Raw genomic sequence first — 26850 nt, forward strand, 5'->3', positions numbered from 1 at the left:
CGCTGCAACAAAGATCCTGCTCAAAGATCCACAACCAAGACCTGGCGCAGTCAAATAAATACTCTTTAAAAAAGATTATGGAGCGAAGTTTTCAACTTCAGGTAATGAAAGGTTTTTGGGTACTTCTCTGTAATCCCCCATAGTCATGGATGTTTCTGTACCACATAAATACTTTCGGGGGAAAAAAAAAGGATTGAGGCAAAAGAAACAGATCAGAGACGAGCATAAATCCTAAGATATGGGTGATAAATTACCTGATTAAAAATATCTCCTCGTACAGCTTCACAGTCAACTTTATATTTACAAATCAGGCAAGATGCTGTTGCAAAGGAACCTAAAAACAACCAACAAATACACGCTTTATTAAAGAAATTTTTCCATTTCTTAAGTAAGTTATAATTAAATCTGATACTAGAAAAGCTGGAGACTTTAGAAATTTTAAGAGGGTCCACAAAAGAGATATTGATATAATGACCCTTCCTAAAGCTACTCTTTTAATAAAATAACACTAACTCCTCCAGGACTAAAACTGCAGATTTGGAAGGTTACGATTGTATTAGCTTAACAATTTTGTTTCAGAAACAGTTTAGATACAATAAAAGTCTATTCAAACTTGTTTTAAAGTCTTCAAATTTCTGAATTCTGTACATCTGACCTAATCAGCAGTTCCTTTGATTTCCTCAGGATGCCATGTTTTTTTCATCCATAGCTAATATCACTTTTGTAATAAAAAACATTATTTGAAAGAATGTAATAAATAGGCTTCCCTCATGGCTCAGTGGGTCAAAAATCCACCTGCAATGCAGGGAATGTGGGTCTGATCTCTAGGTTAGGAAGATCCTCTGGAGAAGGGGATGACAGCCCACTCCAGTCTTCTTGCCTGAAAAATCCCGTGGACGGAGGAGCCTGGTGGGCTACAGTCCATGGGGTTGCCAAGGGTCACACATGACGAAGCACAGTATCTGGAACTTGAGTGTACACAACTGCCTCATCTTTCGAAATCCAAAGTAACATCTGACATTTGACACAATTAAGAGCTGAGGCCAGTATTTCAGCTTTCGTATTTTTGCAGTCTACTTTCCTTATCTACACCTGATCAGGTAACATGATTAAATAATAAGGCTTAATCTCCATTCCTAAATGGCAGCCTACTTACTAATCCTAATTTTTCCTACAAAACTAATATAACGGGAAAAGCAATTCTGAAGTTTACTAACCATGACACTGAATTATCTTTTGGATTCCTGCAACTTGCTCCAGTGTATCTATGTTCTGAGTATAGTTGCGAAGTAGTTTTCCTTCCTTATCGGACAAGGCTATGAATTTGTGACAAAGAGATGGTTGGAATTGTCCAGGATATATTTCCTAGATAATGCAAAAAGCAGAACAAACATTAAGTGTTAACAAATGTCACAGGTTTAACAACAACAAAAAAACTACCAATGATAATTAGAAAACAATACATGACAATCTCAAAGCATCTAGATGGATGCAACACACACAAAAGGATTGTTGCTATAATACAAATAAAACTCAGCAATTAGTAAACATAGCCTCTCAAAAAGGATAAAATCGACCTGCAAACATCTCTTATAAATGTTGATATTTTACTAAAAGTCAGAAGAAATACATACCTTAATATATATCTAATTTTTGTGGGCTGCAAATTCAGATTTTTTTTTTTTTTGTAAAGGAAAAGGGGAAAAGTTTATATTGAAATAAAAAATACTAAAGATATGGTGACTTCTTTTTTAAAACTAAAAAAGGCACTGTCAACATAATATTTAAAATTTTTGATTCATCATTCATTATAAATATCAACCTGTTGGAAGTTTAAAGCTAAAGTTTTAATTCCTTACCAAAATTGTTTTCCTTCCACTGCACAGGCACATACTGGTATAGTATAGAGTTGCTCATGAATGCTGAGTTGCTGGATTTTGTGTGTGTGTTTTTTCCCCCCAAATAATGCTTCAATGCTGTTTCTTCTTTAAAAACAAAGAATTCAGATATACACATGGCAAAAAGATCAGAAAAAAAGTATCAATTTTGGTCCTCTCAACTTTTGACAGTGTTTTTATTAAATTTCATTCAGTAAGTGACTATGGCAAAGGAAGTTTCTTCTCTACTTTTTTCATCGAAGTAGTACTTCTACCTACTTCCTTACCATTCATTACAGCCTCTAACCTATTAAAATGCTAGCAAAAAACTAGATACAACCATATGTCCACCAACAGAGGACTGGCTGTAGAAACATGGTGCATCTCTAACAGTGGGTAGTGCAGCCATTAAAATGAATGAGAGAGTGCCCTGCAAGATGGCCATGACATGTGAAAAAATTCAAGTTAGTCACCACTGTGTGTAGTTTTGTTTCTGTTGTTTTGTAAAGAAGCAAAAATGGGAATTATATGCAAAGCATAGATACTTTCATTTAAACAAGTCAGGAAGGATAGAAACAAGCTATAAAACTGGGAAGGGGGTTGCAGTCTTCAATTCTGACATTATGCAAAAACGTTTATTAGTAAAGATTTACATGACTTTAACTTTTAATCTACTTAATATTTCAAGTTTAAAAAACTGCCTACCAAGATACCATTTAGGTGAAAATAGGCATGTCTCATTATAAGTCTCATTATAAGGTCTATTACATACATGACCATATGCTGCTGAAAATGTGACATACACAAAACCCAAGAATTCTGCCTGCCACATTTTTATCATAAAGTTCATGAACAACTCTGCAATTCCAGGAAGACAATGCATATAGAAAGAAGTAACAAGAAGAGTTTATGAAAGCTAATGTTTATAAAAAACATTATGTCACATTATGTTTGGACAACTAGGTTGTGCTCTATTAACCACTGTTTTCTCATCAGATTGCTTTGTTCTAATACCAGCACCTTCCAACTCTCCCCTCTGAAAACAGCTGTTAGAATGTTTTTTATCAAATATAACATTCTAGGCAACGGATAGAACAGTAGCAGGAAAGTGCTAATAGCATGGCAGCAGTGCAAGAACAAATGGCTGCCTGCCTTCAGAGCAAGGCTGAGCAGCATCAAGGGGGCCAGGACTCCACCCCCTAGAATGAAGTTTCATGTGCCTTACTGCCCACCCTTTCTAAAAGGGAAGGATTAAGAACAAAATCCTGTGAGACACTAGCTCTTCTCCTCCCTGACTGCTTGAAGATGATGAACGACACAGTAACTATCCAGAGTAGAAAGTTTATGACCAACTGATTACTCCAGTGGAAACAAATGGTCATCGATGACCTTCACCATGGGTAGGAAATAGTACCCAAGACAGAAAATCAGAAAAAAAAAAAAAAAAATCTAGCCAAAATGTACAAAACCATACCAGATGTCACCCTTGTATTTGGATTCAAAACCCATTTTGGTGGTGGCAAGACAAATGGCTTTGGCCTGATTTTAAATTCCCGGGATTATGGAAATAAGAATAAGCCCAAACACAGGCTTGCAAGTCAAGTCATGGCCTGGAGGAGGAGAAAAACACGTCAAGAAGACAGCGAAAGGAAGGTTGGAACAGAATGAAGAAAGTCAGGGAGGCTGCAGGGGCCAATACTGGTGCCGGCAAAAAGGAGTCAAGCTTCTACAGTGCTTACCTGTGGTGACTGTGTAAACTTCTCATGAGAGAATTTAATAAACTAGAATTGTTAAAAAAAATAACAAAAATTTGTGGGATACTAGATTCAGCTCTGTACTCCAGTTTCCCTTCATATCCAACGCACTAACAATTCAGGGGTAATTTAGTACTTAGATTTACAAATCAATTCCTGTAGTTTGGAATAATTTGTGAAGGGTTTATTTTGTAAGCTTACGTTTAATGGTTTTTTGAAACTTTGTCTATTTTCTTCCAAATATGCAGTGGACCATGTCTGAATCACTAGATTTAAGTATTGCATTCCAACTAAGGGATATAATCTGAAATAATGAGAAAAATTTACTCTGAAAGGGCTGTTTTAACAGAACTACCCCTAAGTAAGGACTCACCGAAGTTTGAGATGCCACTATTTCAATAGAGAGTATGAAAAGTTAAGAAACTAGAATTTAAATTTTCTAAGCTCCCAATCCCTTAACTAGGAAAATTTGTTAAAAATCCAACCGAGGGCTTCTCTGGTGGCTCAGTGGTAGAGAATCCACCTGCCAACATAGAAGACATGGGTTCAATCCCTGGTCCAGGAAGATCCCAGATTTCCTGTGGCAACTAAGCCCATGCACCGCAACTACTGAGCCAGTGCTCTAGGAAGATGAGAGCCGCAACTACTGAGCTCGCATGCCACTACTACTGCGGCCCACGCACCCAAGAGTGTGTGCTCCTCAACAAGAGCAGCCACTAGCGAGAGGCACCATAAAGAGTAGCCTCCGCCTGCCACGACTAGAGAAAGCCTACATGCAGCAATGAAGATCCAACACAGACAAAAAAAACAAATTAAAAAAAACCTAATTGGCTGGCAGGAGATACGATTTTCAGGTAAAATCCAGATTAATTCTTCCTGTTGGAATTGTGACATTCCAGATCTGTTCTAAGCAAGACAGGCCATCCTAAATCTGAATCTCCTTAAGTCCTATTAAGGAACCAGTCACGTGGGTTGGACCACAGTTATTGCCATAGGAATCCATTTACAATAGACTGGAAGCAGAACTGGGACCAAATGCTTGAAATGCTATTAAATGACAAGCTGCTTTTATAAGCTATGTCCAGAAATGTGCAAACAATCCAGTAATTGGCCACTAGCAACCAACTTTTTTGCCACAGTGAGTTTTCATGTAGGAATAATGGTTTTTCTCCAGAGATGCTCTCTGCTTGTTTGCTTCTTACAATTTCTACCAATATGAATGAGAATCCAGTCAAAGGCAGGGGTGTTAACTGCAGCCCCTCGAAACTAGAAGGACTGACCAAAGTTTGAGATGCCACTAATTCAATAGGTAGTAGGAAGAGTTGTTAAGAAACTAGAATTTAAATTTCCCAAGGTCTCAAAAAGTAAGTGAAACCAACTGACCACAGTAATGAAAAGTCTTCATAATCCCTAGTCTTGTTTCACTCATTCCACAAAATCAGACTACTCAGTATCTTTCCTAGTCAAAAACTTGTAAATCAGTCAACTGACAAATGTACTTTTTTCCCCATTAAAAAGCTGGCTTCCTCAACTTTTTCCACACTGGGATACCAGATAGCAAGTATTTAAGGTTTTGCAGGCCATTTGGTCTCTTGTCTTTATGGTCCGTATTACAACCACTCAAGTCTTCCACTGCAGTACTTAAGCAGCCACAAGCAACATGTCAATGAATGAGCATGGCTGTGTTCCAGTGAAACTTTATTTATAGTCACTGATATTAGAATTTCATATAATGTTCACATGATGTAAAGTATTATTTTTATTTTTCATATCCATTTAAGTTTTAGCTCATAGTTGTAAATAAACAGGCAGTGGGCCACATCTGGACTAAGGCTGTAGTTTGCTGGCCCCTATACTAACATAAGAGAATTTCAATTAGTGAAGCTATTCACTAATACTTAATGTATGTCCCAGGTATAACAGGAGCCCTTTATAATAATGCTGCAGACTGGGCTGAAGACTGGATTTTTACATTTTCAAGGACTGTACAGGAAAATAACACAGTATGACAGAGTTCCCATGCAGGCCACAGGGCAGGTTACATTTACTACCAGGGCCTGTACAGAAAAGATCTGCTGATCCTCCTTTCTAGACATATACATCCCCATCTTTCAGGTGAGAAAACCAAAGCACAGAAGTAACACCAAAAGTCACAAAAGCCAGTAGGTAGCAGAACCATCATTCAAACCCAGTTTTGATGCCAAAGTGCAGCTCTTAACCACTATGCAATTTCTGATCCCTCAACTTCATGTTCCCTGTTTTTCCTTCAGGTGAAGTACCATTTATATTAGGTATTGCAAATCAGTCTACTGAGACTAATCTAGTTAAGCATTTTTCACATTGCACATCCCACATGGGATTACTGGAGACGAACTCTAATCACCCACCGACACGTCAAGAATTTATGTTCTCAGGACCTTCCTGAGGGCACCGTGGATAAGAATCCCCTTGCTAATGCAAAGCACATGGGTTCAATCCCTACAACAGAAGATTTCAAATAGCACAGAGCAACTAAGCCCATGCACCACAACTACTGAGCCTGTGTACTGCAAGTACTGAAGCTGACGCACCTAGAGCGTGTGCTCTGCCAGCAAGAGAAGCCACCGTGATGAGAAGCCAGAGCACTGGAATGAAGAGTAGCCCCTACTTGCTACAACTACGTCTATAGAAAGCAACAAAGACCCAGTGCGACCAAAAATAAATCATTAAAAAAAATACACGTTCTTGGGAATTTCCTGGCAGTCCAGTGTTTAGGCCTCCACGCAACTTTTACTGATATGGCCCAGGTTCAATCCCTGGTCAGGGAACTAAGATCTCACAAGCAGGGAACCAAGATCCCACAAGCTCTGCATTGCAAACAAAAAAAGTTCTCACAAATCAGTACGAAGAAAAGAATATCAATAAAAAAAAATTACTAACAACAGGCGATTCAAAGATATACACATGGCAAGTAGTAAGAAACAGTCATCTACGCTAGTATTAATAACAAAAAAAGAACAGTTAGTTTTAACTGCCTTGAAAACTCTAGATAACCATTAACAGATGATTAGATAATACTGTGGTTCAACTATGAAACAATACTATGCAGCCTTTCTTTAAAATGAGGTATATTTAAGAGTCATTATGAAACTATTTCCAAGAATATTAAGTGAGGGAAAAAAAGCAATATAGAGACAAGAGTGTGATTTTGTTGGTAGTCATTTTTAAAGTATTATTAGAAACTTACAATAATATTTCTCCCCCTACACACACACACAAACAGGTTTACTTTTTTTTTTTCCTAGAAGGAAACCAGTGATACATTTGACTATGGTAACCTTTAAGAAAGATTAGATAGGAAAACTGAAGGGAGAGGCCAACTAACATGTTTTCTACCGTTTCAATCTTTTCAAACCATACACACAACACACAGACATTCTAAAAAAAAACAAAAACAAAAACCAACAATACTAATGTATCATGGGAGACTTCTTCTGTGGGGGAAAGAGCACAGGCATGCTAATTTAGCTTTCCAATACACTTCTGATGGGAGTACGTTTTATTCACCCACAACCATTAGCAATTTTGCTTTCAGGAAATTTAAAACATTAGAAACATATGAAAAAGGACAATCAGAGCGATATGCTTTTAGTAACAAAGCAGGAAATGTCCAAAATGAACACTTGCCAGATGAGTTACAATAGATGGAACCTATGATGAACCACCTAACACTGGGATTGTTATCAAGTATTCAAGTATCTGACAGAAAGTTTACTGAACGGAAAATACTACAAATGAGCTGGTTTTAAGATTCCTTAACCTTGTAACTACTTGTTTGTACCTATCAATAAAGTGACAATTTACTGAATAAATATACATTTTTTGAAGTTCGTATTTATCCCTCTCCTCTCCTTTAGGGGAAAGAACATTCACTGTATTCAATATGGGACAGCAACTAGATCTTTGAACACAGTCCTTAAAAAAAAAAAAGTTATTTTATACAACCTCAGTTTCACCTTCACTGACTCTTAATAAAAATCACTCATATTTATCAGCACCAGATAAATGAATTAATCTTTATAACTGCCACTCATATAGGATTGTTTTTCATGGACTCCTGAGAACCATGGCCACAATTCATTATCAATTTAAGCCCTTATGCAAGAAGACAATGGTTCAGAACAAGAATATATAGCTTTAATGTTGGCCTTAATTGTTCTCCTATAGAAGAATTCAAAGTGGTGCCATAGCTAGGCACATTGTTGATACACTAGTGGGTCACACAGGGAGCAATTTTGCAGGAGACATCTGGCAACATCTGGACACATTTTTGATCGTCAACACTGATGAGAGGGTGCTACTGGTATTTAATAGGAAGAGGCCACTGGTTGCTGCTAAATATCCTACAGTGCACAGTACTCACTGCAAAGAATTAGCCATCCCAAATTGTCAGCAGGTTGAGAAACTGCTCTAATGAACCAGTAACCTCTTTTATACACCTCTCCCATTACTTGGAGGTCCCAGTCTAGAGGAAATCTGTTTCTTATCCATTATATACAATCAACAGCTTGACACATCTAGAGAAACTTTCCTTCCAAAAAGGTCTAAATTCACAATATTTCCTGTTTTCATGGCTTTATTATTAAATTCATTTTCTTTCAAAAGGAACCCCCCTACACTGTTGGTGTAAATTGGTTCAAGCACTATGGAAGTTCCTTAAAAACCTAAAAGAGAGCTGACATATGATCCTACAACCCACTCCTGGGCATTTATCCAGAGAAAACTAGAATTCAAACAGATACATGCAACCCCAACGTTCTGTAGCACTGTTTACAACAGCCAAGACATGGAAACAACCTAACTGTCCATCAACAGATGACTGATAAAGATGTGGTAAATACATACAATGGAGTACTATTTAGACATAAAAAAGAATGAAATAATGCCGTTTGCAGCAAAATGGATGGACCCAGAGATTATCATACTAAAGTGAAGTAAGCCAGCCAGCCAGAGACAAATATCAAACATCACTTCTTTCAAAAAATAAAAATAACAAATTAACTTACTAAACAAATAGATCCAAAGACACAGAAAAAACAAACTTATGGTTACCAAAGGGGAAACAGGTTATAAATTAGGAGTTTGGGATTAACATATACTCACTCCTATGTATAAAACAGATAACCGGGACTTCCCTGGCGGTCCACTGTTAACAATCTGCCTGCCAATACAGAGGGCACGGGTTCGATTCCTGGTCGGGGAAGGCCCACATGTTTGTGGAACAACTAAGCCTGTGCGCGACAGCTACTGACCCGGTGCTCCAGAGCCTGTGAGCCGCAGCTACTGAAGGCTGCGCGCTGAGAGCTGGGCCCCGCCACAGGAGGAGCCACAGGGGAAGCCCTCGTGCCAGAACGGAGGAGCAGCCACTGCCTGCTCCAACTAGAGAGCCCTCGCGCAGCAGCAAAACCCACGACAGCCAGAAACAAGCAAGCAAATAAAACCAGGTGGCCTATGGAGACCTACTGTATAGCACAGGGAACTATACTCAGTATTTTATAACATAAATAATCTGAAAAAAAAAGATACACAACTAAATCACTGTGCTATACATCTGAAACCCATTTTAAATCAACTACACATCAACTTAAATTCATTTTCTCTCACAACTAGCAAAGTAATCATCTTTTTAAACTTTCTTCCTAGTATAGAAACTGGTAGAAAATTTTAGATTCTGAGTATTTTACTCATGTATTCTTTTTGGAATCTAGTAAAATATTACAAGATTTACATATCCTCTCCATTCTTAATTTCTGAACACTATCCTTCATTCTTTGTCCTTTCTTATCTGTCCTTCACCTTTTTCCTAATTATTCATTTTTAGACTCAAATTAACTCAGTCTCTCTTACCTATTACCATTTATTTTAAGCGGTACTTCAGCAACTAGATGCTTTCCTTTCGGTAGTTTTTAGTGTGAGAATTGAACAACAATCTTGTATGACTAGCAGTTATAAAGATTAATTCATTTGTTTAGCTCCAACTTTCATAGAGAAGTGAAACATGCTGCCTCTACCAACTTTTTCTTCTCCCAGCCACCATAAAATCTGTACACTGTAATAAATTAACACTGCCATTTTTACTCTGGGCTTCCCAGGTGGCTCAGTGGTAAAGAATCTGCCAATGCAGGAGACACAGGTTTGACTCCTGGATGGGGAAGATCCCATGTAGCAGGAAATGGCACCCCACTCCAGTATTCTTGCCTGGGAAATCTCACGGATACAGGAGCCTGGTGGGCCACAGTCCATGGGCTCACAGAGAGCTGGATGTGACTCAGCGACTGAGCACAGCACAGCAGCATTTTTGCTCCAATTCAGATCTTATTTTCTCTTTTGCCCTGTTAGATTTCTATTATGTGCATTTTTATAATCTGTCTTTGTAAGAGTAATACTTAATTGCTTCTGTAGATTCTTATATATCAAAGCCAGTTTATGCCTGGACAGCTCAGCTGGTAGAGCATCAGATTTTTAATTTGAGGTTCAAGTCCCTGTCAAAGCACCAAACAAGAATATTCTACTAAAACCAGTGTAGGCTAAAACTGAATACTCATTATGTACATTAGACAACAAAGATTACAATCTTTCTCACCTTGCTATTTGTATTCTCAGTTATCATATTTTCCCCAAGTGTGAGATTACTACCTTTACTAGCCAATTTATATACACTTAAGTGACAGAGTTTTGAAAAAGCTGGAAAGTTAGTCTGGGCATGTTGTTTCCTCTCAAAACACAGAATTTACAGCAAAAATCTTGTGAGCATTAAATAACTGCACCAGTAAATCAAGCTCTTACACTCAGATACAAGATCAAAGTAATTTCTGGTTACTTGATGGCTTTCTTAAAGTGTTAATTCCTGTGCAATTCCCTTAGGGTCTGGTGGTTAAGACTCTGCACTCCCACAGCAGACTGCAGGAGGCATGAGTTCCATCCCTTGTCAGGGAACTAAGATCCCAAAGGCCACACACAGTGAGGCTAGAAAAAAAGTGTTAATTTCTGATAACCAGAGCCAGTGTCCTAAGTCCAATTCAAGAAACCAAGTAACTGATATTTCACTGGTCTTCAAAGTCTTGCAGCAGTACCCCTAGCACTAGTATATAAAAAACAGTAATATCTTCACAAATTCACATTCTTGTAACAAAGAAAAACAAACAGAAACTAACTTTACATTATTTGCTCAGCTCACTGTGAACCAGTAGTCTATTCTAAAGGATAGACCATCATCACTGCTGATATATGAAATTCAGAAGTTTTCTAAGTTTCAAGTTGATTACTGGCAAGATTCAAATTTCTCTTAGTAGCCTGCAGAAAGTTTTCAAATTCAGTCTTCAGTTTTAGCAAGTAAATCATTTTCTAAAATATTCCAATGTAATATCCCCATTTTATTCTAATTTCTGTTTATAAGCACACTTGCACAAAACAAAATTATTTAAGATAGTCCATCAATTTAAGCTAACACATGTATTCTAAATTGGTGGAGGTTTTCCTATAGTTATATAAACAGACTACATGATTTGAAAGTAGTTGAGGTCATCCTTTAATTAAAATTCAATTCTATTTCATTTCTATGCCCATTAAAAAATAATCAGTAATACAAAAGACCCTTTCAAGCATACTGAAGTTTAGCAATAACAATTTACCAAATTTTGAATTTACTGCACCAGCAACTATTAACATCATGCAAGCATACCTCAGAGATCCCATGAGTTTGGTTCCAGACCACAGCAAAAAAGCAAATATCCCAATCAAGTCAGTTAAATGAATTTTTTTGGTTTCCCCATTCATAGAAAGTTATGTTTATACTATACTGTCATTCATTAAGTGTGAAATAGCATTATGTCTCAAAAAAATGTACATTCCTTAATTTAAAACATTTTATTGCTAAAAAGAATGCTAACCATCACTACATCCTCGGTAATAACAAAGATCACTGATCCCAGATCATAACAACAAATAATGAAAAAGTTTGAAATACTGTGAATTACCAAAGTTTGACACAGCCATAGGTGAGCAATGCAGCTGGAAAAATGGCACCTACAGATTTGCTTGATGTAGGGTTGCCATTTTGCCTCAAATTTGTGAAAACAAAAAAGCTCACAGTATCTGTGAAGATTAAGTATACAGGGACAGGGGCTTCCTTAGTGGGGTCCAGTGGCTAAGAGTCCACCTGCCAATACAAGAGACATGGATTCTATCCCCGGTCCAGGAAGATCCCACATGCCGCTGGGGCAACTAAACCCATGAGGTGCAACTACTGAAGCTAATACACCCTAGAGCCTGTGCTCTGCAACAAGAGGAGCAAGGAGAAGCCTGCGCACCACGGAGTAGTCCCTGATCGGCACAACGATAGAAAGCCCTTGGGCAGCAATGACAACCCAGCGTAGCCCCACCCCCGCCAAAAGAGAGAGGTGAAATGCTTAAAGTATACAGTGAGAATGTGCACAGACTGTATGTAAATACCACTGTATATAAGAGACTTAAGCATCCTCAGATTTTGGTATCTGAGTGAATCTTAAACCAATCCCCACCTCAGATACCAAGGGATGACTGTTATGTCAAACTTTAAACTCCAGAGTTGCCAAATAAAAACATCTGAATCATATACACAATTCAGATTTTCTAGTAACCACATTAACAATGTGAAATTTTCACAATTTATAACCCAATTCCAAAGTATAATAATAATATAATCATTATATATAATATATAATTTTTATTTTGTATGTTTTTCATACTAGATGTCCAAAACCTGGTATGTCTTCCACACTTGTTAACATCACATCTCAGTACAGTACACTTCGGTACTCAATAGCCCCACATGCAAATGGCTTCTGAACTGGACAGAGCACCTCTACACACTCTAGAGCAGAATCAACCCTGACTAAAATGCCATCTAAGAACCTTCTCCACTTCGACCACAAGCGTATCTCCTCATACTATAAAACACACTGAGCAGATGTTATACTCTTTGTGATCCACAAAAATATTCAATATCAAAACAGTAATGCTACTTTTATATGATCTACTAACCTCTAAAAAGAACTGATGCTTTTTAACTGTGGTGTTGGAGAAGACTCTTGAGAGTCCCTTGGACTGCAAGGAGATCCAACCAGTCCATTCTAAAGGAGATTAGCCCTGGGTGTTCTTTGGAAGGAATGATGCTAAAGCTGAAACTTCAGTACTTTGGCCACTTCACGCGAAGAGTTGACTCATTGGAAAAGACTCGGATGCTGGGAGGGGTTGGGGGCAGGAGGAAAAAGGGGACGACAGAGGATGAGATGGCTGGATGGCATTAACAGACTCCATGGACGTGAGTTTGAGTGAATTCCGGGAGTTGGTGATGGACAGGGATGCCTGGTGTGCTGCGATTCACGGGGTCGCAAAGAGTCGGACATGACTGAGCGACTGAACTGAACCTCTAAAAAAGGTCTAGACAATGTAAAGTGAAGTGCAAACTTCTTTGAAAATAAGCACCATCATAAAATGAAAAAAAGCAAATGATAGTCCCAATGGGGAAGAAGGGATTTCTGACTAAAATGGTTTTATTTCAGTGATTTTACTCCACCACAGTACTAGTACTCAATTTACTAGAAAGCCATTCAAAATAATTTTTCATGACAGACGGACAAAGAAACAGCTAGAAAAGTTTGTAGTACCTTTGCAAACTTGAAGAATGGTCTTGGATCTTTTCTGAAATATTCAATATCAAACATTGCTTGAGGATCTGGAAGGTCTGGAAAGTCTATTGCAAGGCGAGCATAAATACCGTCTCTTGACCTGAAGTCAGGTATTCCACAAGAAACAGAAACCTGAAATACGCATGGCATAATTTGTACAATTAAATCTTCTACTGCTACCTTAATAATTACTAGTCCTCTTATCACACAATTAGGGAAGAGCTGAAAAACATTTTTAGTCTGAAACTTTTGGGGAATAGAGACACTACCTTAGTTTAATTTCTAATAGAAATAAAATACTCAGAAAACCAGTGTAATTAAGTCCACCACATATTCCATTCATAAGGGGGTAAGGAATTTTAAGTCAGGCTAACTTTAAACCTTTATAAGCATTTAACCAACAAATTAAAGCAATTCCAACTTGATTGGGAAAGAAGTAAACCATTTCAAATTATTTGAAAGCGGGCAAGAGTTTCTATCAGTCAAGTATTTCCAAAAAAAAACCCCTCCTCTAAATCAGGGTTCTATTACTTCAGGAACACTAAATTTCTTAATTTTCCTTAAAAAACTATGCTGTACAATACTGCAATTTTTAATTTTGAAGAACAAATTTAGATTCTGTGCTTTTTCTACAAATAAACCCTGACAATTTCAAACTGGGATTTCAGAAGTTATCTATTTCACAATTTTGTCTGCGTTTACTCCATTTTCGTCTCAGGGCAAAAACGAATGTTTAAGTCACATCGGGGAAGCAAAACATACCTATTCGTCACGATCATCTAATGTTAAATAACACTCTCCCTGAACTCAAGAGGTCAGAAAGCAGGACTCAACTTTACTCCAAAAACTGTTCCGTCACTACCATGTAACATATTCTGTATTCAACACACAATATGAAATAGCCTAAGTAACTAGTTAACTGAGACAGAAAGTGGGGCAAATGGAAAATGTCAAGCCACCACAATCACATCATCTTAATTTAAAATGTAGAGACGATGTATAAGAATTTTTACAATGCTCCTATAACAGTGTGTGTTATCAACAATTAAAATTTAGTAAGCTGATAGGTAAAAAAGTGCGAACTATTACTTAATTTGCATTCACTGAGTACTGATACCCAGCCTCTTTCATGATTATCTGCAAACCATCTTTTGTTTATAGTATTTGCCTTTTTTCTATTGTATTATTGCTATTTTCAATCAATTGAAGCTAACTGTACATTAGAGTAATAATCCTTTGTAAGTCAGTCATGGTGCTTTTTTTTCTTTTCAATCCGCTGTCTGTATTCCTCTTCTGTGTATGGTGCCTTTAAAAAAGACTTCTATGTAACTGGGAAAAAAAAAAAGGAGGGGAGGTAGGAATCTGTTACCTTTCCAACACTAAGTTCTCTACTCGCCAATACATACGTATTAGGTTCCTGGTTTCTCCATGAAGGCTGAGCATATAACCAATTTTTATCATTAGGCCCTGACACTCACTGTAACACAAACAGAATTCCCTGCATCTCCTTTAGGAGCTGTGGTGTAATAAAGCAGGTAAAAATCTTACCTTAATCCCACTTACCTACTGTGTCAATAAATAGAAGGGCATCTTTTTTAAGGTTACTAAGAAGTTTAAAAAATCCTGAACCAATTTAGTAACTGCTGCTGCACTCACTTTTTAGCAGTTTCCAAACACAAATGCCCATTATCACGTAAGAATAAATTCTATACCAGAAATGTGTTTCTGACTTGGACAAGGCTAAAAATATACACCCTCCCCCTTTTACTAGTATTCTCATCCATCTTACATACCCCAGCTCCAGTTAGAACTATTATTTTTTTGCACTCTTGCAGTAATTTCACAGCATCTTCAATTGTATTAATATCTTTTCTTTTTTTCCTTTTTGGTGGTTCCGAAAGGATATTAATAACAATCTGCCACAGTGTCATATCATCCAATTCAGGTGGAGGAATTGTTTCTGGTAGTAAATCTTTAAGAATTGTTCGAGGATCTGTGCCAATCATGAGATGTTGCTGAACAAAAGTATATGGACCTATGTTAAAAGGGAAAAGAACTAGATCAATCCACTCCAAGTAGTTCAAAATCTCATTTATTTTCTGAAGTAGTAAATTAGCACTCCTTAAGGCTGTTTTATAAAGTAAAAAAAATGCACTGCAAAGGTGTTTCATTCAGAACATCTTCAGAGCTAAGGTTATATATCCCAATGAAATCAGGAGCTGAGACTCAGAGCCACTACTATATATCCTGTCCCCTGAGCTATAAAATGCCAGGTATGTATTTCAAAGGGATTTCCTGGTGGCTCAGTGGTAAAGAGGCCATAGTTCAATCCCGAGGTAGACAAGATCCCCTGGAAAAGGAAATGGTAACTCAATCCAGCATTATTGCCTGGGAAATCCCAGGGACAGAGGAGCCTGGCTGGTTACAGTTCATGGGGTGGAATCAGATGCAACTTAGTGACTAAACAACATGTGTAAGAGTCGAGTGAATTTATTACTAGAATTAGATTTCTCTGGTTAAAACCTAAAAAAATGTAACTTAAATACAACAGACATACAAAAGGGCTCTGCAAATCAATAAAGATCTTACCCATCCTGAAAGCCCACACTATTTATCATTAAAAACACAAAGAAAATGAAATCTATACTTAACTACTGTCTTTAAAATTTTCCCGGTAATAATGTTCAATTTAATCTTAACCTGTCTTTGCAATGATACGTACAATGCTAATGTTCTGAGCTTTAATAATTCTTTGCCCTAAATTTCTTAATCAGTTCCTAGCTTAAGAAAACCAAAAATACAGTCAATATAAACACTAAAAAGAAACTAATCATCACTATTTTGAAATAGTCAAGGCATTTCTGGAAAAATGAGAGCACATTAAGAAAAAGAATATTTTGAGATGATCATGCTACTACTTCGATATAAAAATCTCATAGTATTCTCTACTTCAAAATACTTTCCCATTTCATCAAAATACTTAATATTTACTGAGGGCAAATTTTTCCAGGCACTGACTAAACAGTATACAAATCAGTCAGAAATCCCTGGCCCCCATGGGACTTTATATTCTAATGCAGGAAACCAGCAATAAAAGTTATATACAGAAATTGTCAAGTGGTAAGTGTTAAGAAGAAAAATTATACAAAGATATGGAGGAGGAAGCAAGATACTTTGGAGGATGACCATTCCATATGGAGGGTACAAGTGGAAAGGACCGTAAGTGTGAGGACCTGGTTTTTGAGAAATTACACAGGCCAGCTTCCATGGGCCCATGCTGTTTAACAAACAAAAACAGAACAAAGCACTAGACTTCCCCTAAATACTAAGCTGACATTAAATCTCAGTAAACACCTAAGAACCTTATCACAAGACAATAAGGGAAGAAAGAAATAATAGTTTTCCTCGACATAAAAAGAAAATACCAGAGAAAAGACAGCTCTTAAATTGTGAAACCATACCTATCCGAGGTCTTGGAGTCCAGTCACTGGAACTCGCATGCGAGGCTCTATCATCTTCGTCACTTTCACACGAGTGGAAACCGTTGGTGATGATTTCATCACCAAACAAAAGGTTATCTGCAGAAGAAACCAAAGGTAACTCAAGGTTGTGGAAACAATCTGCATCTAAAATTATAAAGTTCTATAATTATTGTGATGCAACAATTTCCAATGAATAAAGCACTCAAGCGTAAAAAATGTCTACTGGATCAACTCACACCGTTCACAGGAACAGTATATCCTCTTTAGGGATTCTGCTCAGAAGTTAAGTTTCATCAAAATCTAGAAATAAGTCTACTTAATCAAAACACAAAAAGTAGCAACCTTGACTGAATTTATCGATCACAAATAGTGGTTCATAAAACTTACCAAATAAAAATTTACCCCAAAAGTCATGCAAACACAGCTATGGCAACTTGCACTTCTCTTATATAACGCTAAATCTACAAAGGTACCTTTGCATTATTCGTTTCCTTTATTAAACTATGTTTCCTGAAAACAAGTGTCGTTTTTCTAATCCAGTCCCTAATGCACACGTTATCTTTACATATAGTCAAATGGTCCACTGGTTGGATTTATTCGTACAAATAATGGAGAGGCATATCCATCTAGATAAAAACACTGAAGGATGATGAGACACACAACTATCACATCTACTTTAGCATGTCAGAAAAATGTCAATTCGTGTTTCAGGGTTACATATACACACACGAAGACAGTTAATGTAAAAACCACTATAAGAACACGGTTAGAGGAAAAACACTATTCACGGCAAAGTAGTCTAAAAAACTATTACTCTCCTATGCCCACTATTAATTGCACCACAGAAGGGTACTGTCTTTACAAACACCTATGCTCTTTAAAATTTAAAACAAGTTTGAAAATAAAGGCCCTCCAAAAAACCCCAACAAATTTCGTAGGCAATGGCCAAGGCTGGCGCAAGGGACAGTCAAAAAGTTGCAGTTTCAAGTGTGCGGGACGGGGAGAGGCGGAGAAGCGAAGAACATTTAGCAAAAGCAATACACTGAAGGAGTAGGAGGGGAGAGAAACTTATTTTAAAACCGACAGCGAGGGTAGCCCGCCCCGCGGCTGCGCAAAACGCGAGGCCGCTGGGGCGGGCCGCGGGGAGGAAGGTGGGGGTGGTACAGAGCAAGGGAGGGAGCGAGTCGGCGGGCCGCTCCTGCAGCCCGGCCCTCAGCCCCGCAGGCGCGCAGCTGAAGAAGGCCCAGGTCGGCAGGGGGAAGGCGCAGAGCCAGGCCCGAGCTCCCAACCCGCCCGAGACTCCACCGCCCGACACCAGGAGGGGCCCCGGGAGGAGGAGGGGGGGTGCGCAGTCCCGGCCGCCCGCGCCCTGCGCACCTCGGTACCCAATAGCCGCCGCCTCTTCCTCCTCCTCGCCCTCGTCGTCGTCGTCGTAGAAGTCGTCGGCCGGTGGCGCCTCCCGCGACAGGCCCTGTAAGCCCGGCCCATTGTCTCCTTCTCCGGCCGCCGCCTGGGCCTCCCGCCACAGCGCCGCCGCCGCTGCCGGGCAGCCGCCGGCCGCCGCCGGCAGTTCCCGCTCGGGGGCCGTCCCACCGGGCTCGCCTGGGCTCCGCCCGACGCCGGGGCCGTCTCTTCGCGGCCTCTTGCGGAGCGGCTCCCCAGCAGGCGGCGACGGGGCCTCCCTCTCAGCCGAGGGGGAGCCGCCGGGCTGAAGGGCGAGCGCCGCCTCGTCCGCCATCTTTCAACCGCCTCTCTGGCCCTCCTCCCTCGCCTCTTCTGCTCCCGCTCGACTCGCGGCACTGGCGCCCCCGCGGCTCCGGCTGCGGGAGATTTAAACCCCGTCACGTGACGCGCCGCTCCTCGCCCCCGCCCTCCCGCCGCTCCCGCCACCCACGCGGGCCGGACCACAACACCGCGGGTCACGTGGCAGGCGGAGGCGGCGTGGGCCTGGAGGAAACCCCGCCTTGGGTGCTGCGGCCCCACCCCTTGGAGGCCGGCGCGTCTCGCAGCCAAACTTGTGTTTCAGAGTCCTTAACAGTGCCCGCGGGGTGGTTCAAGTTTTGGTTCGCGCCGCGAGTTTCCACTTCTGCGTGAAGAGCACGCCTTGCTCGACTGCCTTTGTCTTTTCTTGACTTATGCTAAGGGTTAATACTAAGTTCCTGAACGGCCTTAAGGCTAAACTTCCCGAAATGTGCTAAGTAATCAGTCAGTTTGTTAACGGACAAGTGAAGTGAAATTCGCTCAGCCCTGTCCGCCTCTCTGTTACCCCGTGGACTATACGGTCCATGGAACTCTCTAGGCCAGAACACTGGAGTGAGTAGTCTTTCCCTTCTCCAGGTGATCTTCCCAACCCAGGGGTCGAACCTAGGTCTCGCGCACTGCAGGCGGATTATTTACCAGCTGAGCCACACGAGAAATAGAGGCAAAAGCACGGTTCACTTGTCAACCTCCACACCCCATTCGCACAGCTTCTCTTTGGCTCCCTTTTTCTCTTTGCTTTTGTCTTTAGATTATTGCAGTTTCTTCCTCTCTCCATCCCTTGTAGTGCGGTGTAGATTGTCCCTTAAAGGCATGTGCGTGCCCTGCAGAGACCTTGGAGGCGGAGGGATGATCAGCCTACCTGCTTTGTAGTCCCAGCTTGGCCCCAAATGTGTGATTTCCCTCGTATAGGTTTCATAAAATGAGTATATCGGCTCAAGTGGAGTGGTATGAAGATAACTGGGCTGAGCACGACTTGGCTGCTACAAACATGTAGATTTGGGTAAGAATTTGAGATCCTTCTAGTGTGAGAAGTTTAGCTTTTCTGAACCCAAGATCTTCATCTGTAAAATGGTTAATAAGTATTTTTTAGGGTTGTGATGAGAATTAAAGATAGCCAGATGTAAAGTGAAAGGTGTACATAGTAGCCCAAAACATTAATTCCTTGCCTACTTGAAGTCCCTCTTCTGTTCACTTTTCCTGAAATTTTAGGACTCTCACTCCACATCTATCCTTAACTAAGAACCCGTATGATACATGGCAGATCCAGAGCCTAACTTTGTAGGCATCTGTTTCTGAAACATAGCACTTCTACGCTCTTAAGGGGTAGTGGGTTTATAGTTTATCAGTCCGTAAGCTTTAAGTGGGTCCTGTCTATACAGTGACAATTACTGTTTGAACTTAAGAAAGCAACTTAAGGTGTTTCATCCTTAAAAAAAAAAGTTCTAATTTTGAAAATGTAACTGGAAGGTCCCATCTAAACCCAAAAGTCTTTGTACCTCGAGTTAAACTGAAAATCTCTCCTTACAGCTGGTTGTTTCATTTCTGAAAGTGATGATCTCTTTCATCCTAAAAGGCTTGAAATCACTGAAGCATTCCTTCAGATTGATGCCCCGTAATCAGTCTGTGAACAAATCCTGTGGTCTTTTCTTCCCTCCTACACTCCTAGTGCTTAATTAGGTAGACATCTCACCCTTCCTGGGTCTCATACTTGATCCTATTCTCTCCCCAGCTTATCTTATCTCACAAAATATTTCAAATTGCTTCTCAACTATGTTAAAATGTTAAGAGTCAATATTCTATCAAAATATGAACAGAACTTTCAGATTTAAAAAAAAAGTCATACGTAAGCTTATGAACATCTTATTACTTCATTCATTTGTATATGTTGTACCTCAAAGACACTTGATGGTGTTCATGAAATACTGTGTGATCACTGTGATTACTTGTGCCCTGATGACACAGACCTGGCCAGTAGGATAAACGAGAGACAGAAGTTGTATTACAAAACAAAACAAACTCTCATCTCTTCTGGCCTTACCAGTAGTTGAAAATTACTTGCATGAAATTCAGCTCATTCTTTGTTCTTAAAGCTGGAAATTCACATTCAGTTTTTTAGATCTCCTATGACTCTAGTGTTGAGCTTCTTGTTAGTATTTTTGGCATTACTATTCTCTAAATAGTACTTTTCATATTACAAAGCTACTTTTTAAAAATGAGGAAAGCTCTTTACATTCTCATATGGAATGATCTCCAAACTGCATTGGGCAAGATGTAAAACAGTGTGTGTAGGATAGTGCCATTTGTTTTTTTTTGTTTTTTGTTTTTAAAAAGGGTGTGGAAGTGAGACCAGATGTATGCATTAGCTTATATATATGTATAAAATAACCCTGGAATCACTTGAAATAAATATATACATGCTGCCACGTATTTGTCATACTTTTTTCCTGTGCCTCCTTTCCTAGAACAAGTCCTCTCTACTCCTTATTCAGTATATTAGAAAGCACATTCCCCTATTTTATTTGTTAACTTATTTTTCTCTATGTGTTTTATTGACTGTCTCCCCCGACTACAGCAGGGACTTTATCTGGCTCACCTCTGTACCAGTAGAGAGCTAGCACATATATTTCTTGAACAACAGACTAAATGAAGAATCTAAAGGAAACCTGCCACATAGGAAAAGAATTGTTGAATGAAGGTGATGGGCAGGGACTTCCCTTGTGGTCCAGTAGCTAAGACTCCAACCTCCCAATGCAGGGGGCCCAGGTTTGATCCCTAGTCTGGGAACCAGATCCCACATGTGCAAATAAGACCTAGTGCAGTCAAATAAATAAATATTTTTTAAAAATAAAAGGGGAAAAATAGGGATAGGCAGCAAGGGTGCTTTAAAAAAAAAAGGGCAAGGAAATTCAGTTTGTAGCCAGCACAGTTCACATGAGAACATTAGTAAATCCTGAGATTTCTGGTATCTTGTTCAAGAAGATGAGCGTGGTGTACTGGCCTACGTGGTGTTTCCCAACACCAACAACCAAATCTCTGATTCTTCAGACAATAACTGGGTATTCAGCAATTCAAATCATTTTTGACATTAAATACTGGGAGCTGGTGAAGGTCTCAGTCTCACAGGGCTGTCCCCAGTTCAGCTGCCAGTCGCAAGTCCCAGTCCTCATAGATTTCTGACCAACGGACTTTGAATTTGGAGTTCCTGTGAAGCTCTCCTAAAGTTCAATAATTTTTCTCAGGTGGCTCACAGAACTCAATAAGACACATTACTTATATCTACAAAGAAAGCATTAACTTTTGTATCCTTAAAAAAGAGACATATGAACAGCCAGATAAAGAGATACAGAGGGCAAAGTCCACAAAGATCCTGAGCAAAGTCCATGTGGAGTTGGGGTGCATCACCCTCCCTGCGCTTCACTGTGTTCACCAACTTGGAAGCCATCTGACACTTCTTGTTCAAGAGTTTTTATAGAATTTAAAGTTTCCAGCACACCCTGCCCCTCACTCTGGAGGTCAGGAGTAGAGCTGAAAAGTTCCCACTCTCTAGTTACTTGGTCCTTCTGGTGACCAACCCCATCTCAAAGCTATCTTGGGGGTCCCGCCCTAAGACCTACTTTATGCTACTGCATTAGCATAAACTCAGGAGTGCTGGAAGAGCCTTCTTATAAAAGACGCTCCTGTCACTCAGGAGACTACAAGTGTGTTAGGACTTCTGTGCTTAGAACAGGAGAGAAAAACAAAACATATCATACTAAAGGCCGTCATAGACTTTAGACACTAATTACTAAGAAGATTTTGACGATTTTTAACTTGTTTTTTCATCCTAGTAGTCCTTAGCTTTCATTTATATATATTTTTGGTGTGAATATCTAAGGCTATGAATAAAAGAATATTTATTGTGGCATTCATGTTGTTGGGAAAAAAGTCCAGAAACGCATCCAGATGTCTTCATTAGGAAACTGTTGATCAAATTATGATGTATACATACTGTGGCATGTTATGAAACCCTTAAAAAAAATCTGTAATGATTGTTCTTGAGGAATGTTTATCTGATACACTGGGAATAACAAAAGTAAGTTGCACAAAAATGTGCATATTATGATCCACTTTTATTATTTAATAAGTATACCTTTTATTATTTAAAAACCCCTATATAATACCTGGGCTTCCCTGGTGGCTTAGTGGTAAAGAATTTGCCTGCCAAGCAGGAGACATGGGTTTGATTCTTGGTCAGGAAGCTCCCAAGGACAAGGAAATGGCAACTCACTCCAGTATTCTTGCCTGGAAAATTCCACAGATGGAGGATTCTGGCAGGCTACAGTCCATGGGGTTGCAAAAGAGTTGGACATGACTTAGCAAATAAACAACAAATATAACAACTATATAGAAACCTGTATATAAGTATCGCTGTAGAGACTTGGGGAAAGTATGGAAATGTACATATCACAATGCCAACATTTTAACATCCTTGATGGATTGGGGGTGGAAATTATTGGCATTGGCAGGGTTGAGGACACCTCGATAAATATTTCTTGCCGAAATATTATGTTTTTAGAATGAACATTTTAAAAAATATATAATTTAAAAGCAAAAGAGTAACCATTTTTTGAAACTACAACCTGAGGGTTGTAGACTCTGGGTTCTGGTGGCTGCAAAAAGCCCATCCCACTCTAAGGCCTGACTTACAGTTGGCTGACTTTCTTGTCTTACATGACTTCTTTTTAAATTTCCTACCTATAACCAAAAGTTTAGCAGATGTTATTCTCTCACAGCATCTTCTTTTGTCTTTTGATTGAGTTATAACCTAGCTATTATACTTCCCTAAAGAATTTAGCACTGTGCACCTTATGAAACACCACTTGGGAAGCTGTGTTGGACTTCCAAACCAAATCAAATAAACAGTTCGGTAATGTAGCCTGGCTTCCAACAACAATATGATGATTTAGTATGAAGGTTCTGAAATGCTTTTGACCCCCTTTCCTCCAGGGGATATTTGACAACTGGAGACATTTTTGGTTGTCACAGCTCTGAGGGAGAATGTACTAGTGACATTCAGCAAATAGACGCCAGTGATACTTTTCAACATTCTACACAGCAGAGGACAATCCCTCACAACAAAGAATTATCCAGCCATAATGTCACTAGTGCACAGTTCTGGCCTATTGTCATGTGCCTACATACAAGGAAGCCTGAGAAACTGTATCATTTGGGGTGACAGAATGGAATTGATGGCAAGAAGGCAATGATCAGCATTGAAATGTAAAGTTCAGTTCAGTCGCTCTGTTGTGTCTGACTCTTTGCAACCCCATGGACTTCAGCACACCAGGCCTCCCTGTCCATCACCAACTCCTGGAGTTTACCCAAACCATATGCATTGAGTCAGTGATGCCATCCAACCATCTCATTCTCTGTCATCCCACTCTCCTCCTGCCCTCAATCTTTCCTAGCATCAGGGGCTTTTCAAATGAATCAGTTCTTTGCATCAGGTGGCCAAAGTATTGGAGCTTCAGCTTCAACATCAGTCCTTCCAGTGAACACCTAGGACTAATCTCCTTTAGGATGGAGTGGTTGAATCTCCTTGCAACCCAAGGGACTCTCAAGAGTCTTATCCAGTACCACAGTTCAAAAGCATCAGTTCTTCGGCACTCTGCTTTCTTTATAGTTCAACTCTCACATCCATACATGACTACTGGAAAAACCATAGCCATGACTAGACAGACCTTTGATAGCAAAGTAATGTCTCTGCTTTTTAATATGCTGTCTAGGGTGGTCATAACTTTCTTTCCAAGGAGTAAGCGTCTTTTTTTTTTTTTTGGTTTTTTTTTTTTTGAGTAAGTGTCTTTTAATTTCATGGCTGCAGTCACCATCTGCAGTGATTTTGGAGCCCCCCAAAATAAAGTCAGCCATGGTTTCCACTGTTTCCCCACCTATTTGCCATGAAGTGATGGGACCAGATGCCATGATCTTCGTTTTCTGAATGTTGAGCTTTAAGCCAACTTTTTCACTCTTCTGTTTCACTTTCATCAAGAGCCTCTTTAGTTTTTCACTTTCTGCCATAAGGGCGGTGTCATCTGCATATCTGAGGTTATTTATATTTCTCTCAGCAATCTTGATTCCGGCTTGTGTTTCTTCCAGTCCAGCATTTCTCATGATGTACTCTGCATATAAGTTAAATAAGCAGGGTGACAATATACAGCCTTGATGTACTCCTTTTCCTATTTGGAACCAGTCTGTTGTTCCATGTCCAGTTTTAACTGTTGCTTACTGACCTGCATACAGATTTTTCAAGAGGCAGGTTAGGTGGTCTGGTATTCCCATCTCTTTAAGCATTTTCCACAGTTTATTGTGATCCACACAGTCAAAGGCTTTGGCATAGTCAATAAAGCAGAAATAGTTTTTTTTTTCTGGAATTCTCTTGCTTTCTCGATGATCCAGTGATGTTGGCAATTTGATCTCTGGGTCCTCTGCCTTTTCTAAATCCAGCTTAAACATCTGGAAGTCACCGTTCACATACTGCTGAAGCCTGCTTGGAGAATTTTGAGCATTATTTTGCTAGCGTGTGAGATGAGTGCAATTGTTCAGTAGTTTGAGCATTCTTTGGCATTGCCTTTCTTGGGATTGGAATGAAAATTGACCTTTTCCAGTCCTGTGACCACTGCTGAGTTTTCCAAATTTGATGGGATATTGAGTGCAGCACTTTCACACCATCATCTTTTAAGATTTGAAATAGCTCAACTCGAATTCCATCACCTCCACTAGCTTTGTTCATAGTGATGCTTTCTAAGGCCCACTTGACTTCACACTCCAGGATGTCTGGCTCTAGGTGAGTGACCACATCATCATGATTATCTGGGTCATGAAGATCTTTTTTGTACAGTTCTTCTGTGTATTCTTGCCACCTCTTCTTAATAGCTTCTGCTTCTGTTAGGTCCATACCATTTCTATCCTTTATTGAGCCCATCTGTGCATGAAATGTTCCCTTGGTATCTCTAATTTTCTTAAAGGGACCTCTAGTCTTTCCCATTCTATTATTTTCCTGTATTTCTTTGCACCGATTGCTGAGGAAGGCTTTCTTATCTCTCCTTGCCATTCTTTGGAACTCTGCATTCAGATGGGAATATCTTCCCTTTTCTCCTTTGCTTTTTGCTTCTCTTCTTTTCACAGCTATTTGTAAGGCCTCCTCAGACAGCCATTTTGCATTTTTGCATTTCTTTTTCTTGGGGATGGTCTTGATACCTGTCTCCTGTACAATGTCACAGACCTCCATCCATGGTTCATCAGGCACTCTTGCCTATCAGATCTAGTCCCTTAAATCTATTTCTCACTTCCACTGTATAATCATGAGGGATTTGATTTAGGTCATACCTGAATGGTCTAGTGGTTTTCCCTATTTTCTTCAATTTAAGTCTGAATTTGGCAATAAGGAGTTCATGATTGAGCCACAGTCAGCTCCCAGTCTTGTTTGGCTGCAAAGAATATAATCAATCTGATTTCGGTATTGACCATCTGGTGATGTCCATGTGAGGGTCTTCTCTTGTGTTGTTGGAAGAGGGTGTTTGCTATGACCAGTGCGTTCTCTTGGCAAAACTCTGTGAGCCTTTGCCCTGCTTCATTCTGTACTCCAAGGCCAAATTTGCCTGTTACTCCAGGTGTTTCTTGACTTCCTACTTTTGCATTCAGTCCCCTATAATGAAATGGACATCTTTTGGGGTGTTAGTTCCAGAAGGTCTTGTAGGTCTTCATAGAACTGTTCAACTTCAGCTTCTTCAGCATTACTGGTCAGAAGATAGACTTGGATTACCATGATATTGAATGGTTTGCCTTGGAAACGAACAGAGATCATTCTGTCCTTTTGGAGACTGCATCCAAGTACTGCATTTCAGACTCTTTTGTGGACTATGATGGCTACTCCATTTCTTCTAAGGGATTCCTGCCTACAGTAGTAGATATAATGTTTGTCTGAGTTAAATTCACCCATTCTAGTCCATTTTAGTTCGCTGAAATGTAAAGTAGGAGGAGACAAACATGAGAGTAGGAGGACGTGGAGTTTACCTCCCTCCACGAATACATAAAAAATATATCTGTATATGGAGCAATTCTCACTAAAATCAAACTGGAGGCAGACAGAAAGACCCCTGTAAAACCAAAGCTGTAAGAAAGATCCATGCAGAATTGGATGAATGGGAGAAAAAACAATCAGGTTGGGACCTGCACTCTTGGAGCGGACACGGAAGAGGAGGGGAATTATATCTACACAGAGTTCCTCCCT

At 39.6% G+C, this 26850-nt stretch overlaps 1 protein-coding gene and 1 pseudogene across 2 annotated transcripts in view; one reads left to right on the plus strand and one right to left on the minus strand.

Moving 5' to 3' along the window:
- Positions 1–18616, minus strand: part of SIRT1 (sirtuin 1) — a 28543-nt gene extending 9927 nt beyond the window's left edge. The window contains exons 1-6 of one of the 2 annotated variants that reach the window (XM_040242241.1): positions 18198–18616; positions 16800–16916; positions 15132–15373; positions 13318–13470; positions 1218–1365; positions 255–334 (exon numbers count right to left, since the gene is read on the minus strand). In XM_040242241.1, the coding sequence (XP_040098175.1) occupies positions 255–334; positions 1218–1365; positions 13318–13470; positions 15132–15373; positions 16800–16916; positions 18198–18558 (1101 nt within the window). In that variant the 5' untranslated portion in view covers positions 18559–18616. Of the gene's footprint in view, positions 1–254; positions 335–1217; positions 1366–1859; positions 1977–13317; positions 13471–15131; positions 15374–16799; positions 16917–18197 lie in introns of those variants that run through there. The other variant, XM_040242242.1, reaches the window with a different exon arrangement.
- On the plus strand, positions 2741–7071 carry LOC120865219 (annotated as a pseudogene).
- Positions 18617–26850: the final 8234 nt, after the last annotated feature.

This window comes from Oryx dammah, unplaced genomic scaffold (assembly GCF_014754425.2).
Source record: "Oryx dammah isolate SB20612 unplaced genomic scaffold, SCBI_Odam_1.1 HiC_scaffold_6, whole genome shotgun sequence".
Taxonomy (NCBI): Eukaryota; Metazoa; Chordata; class Mammalia; order Artiodactyla; family Bovidae; genus Oryx; species Oryx dammah.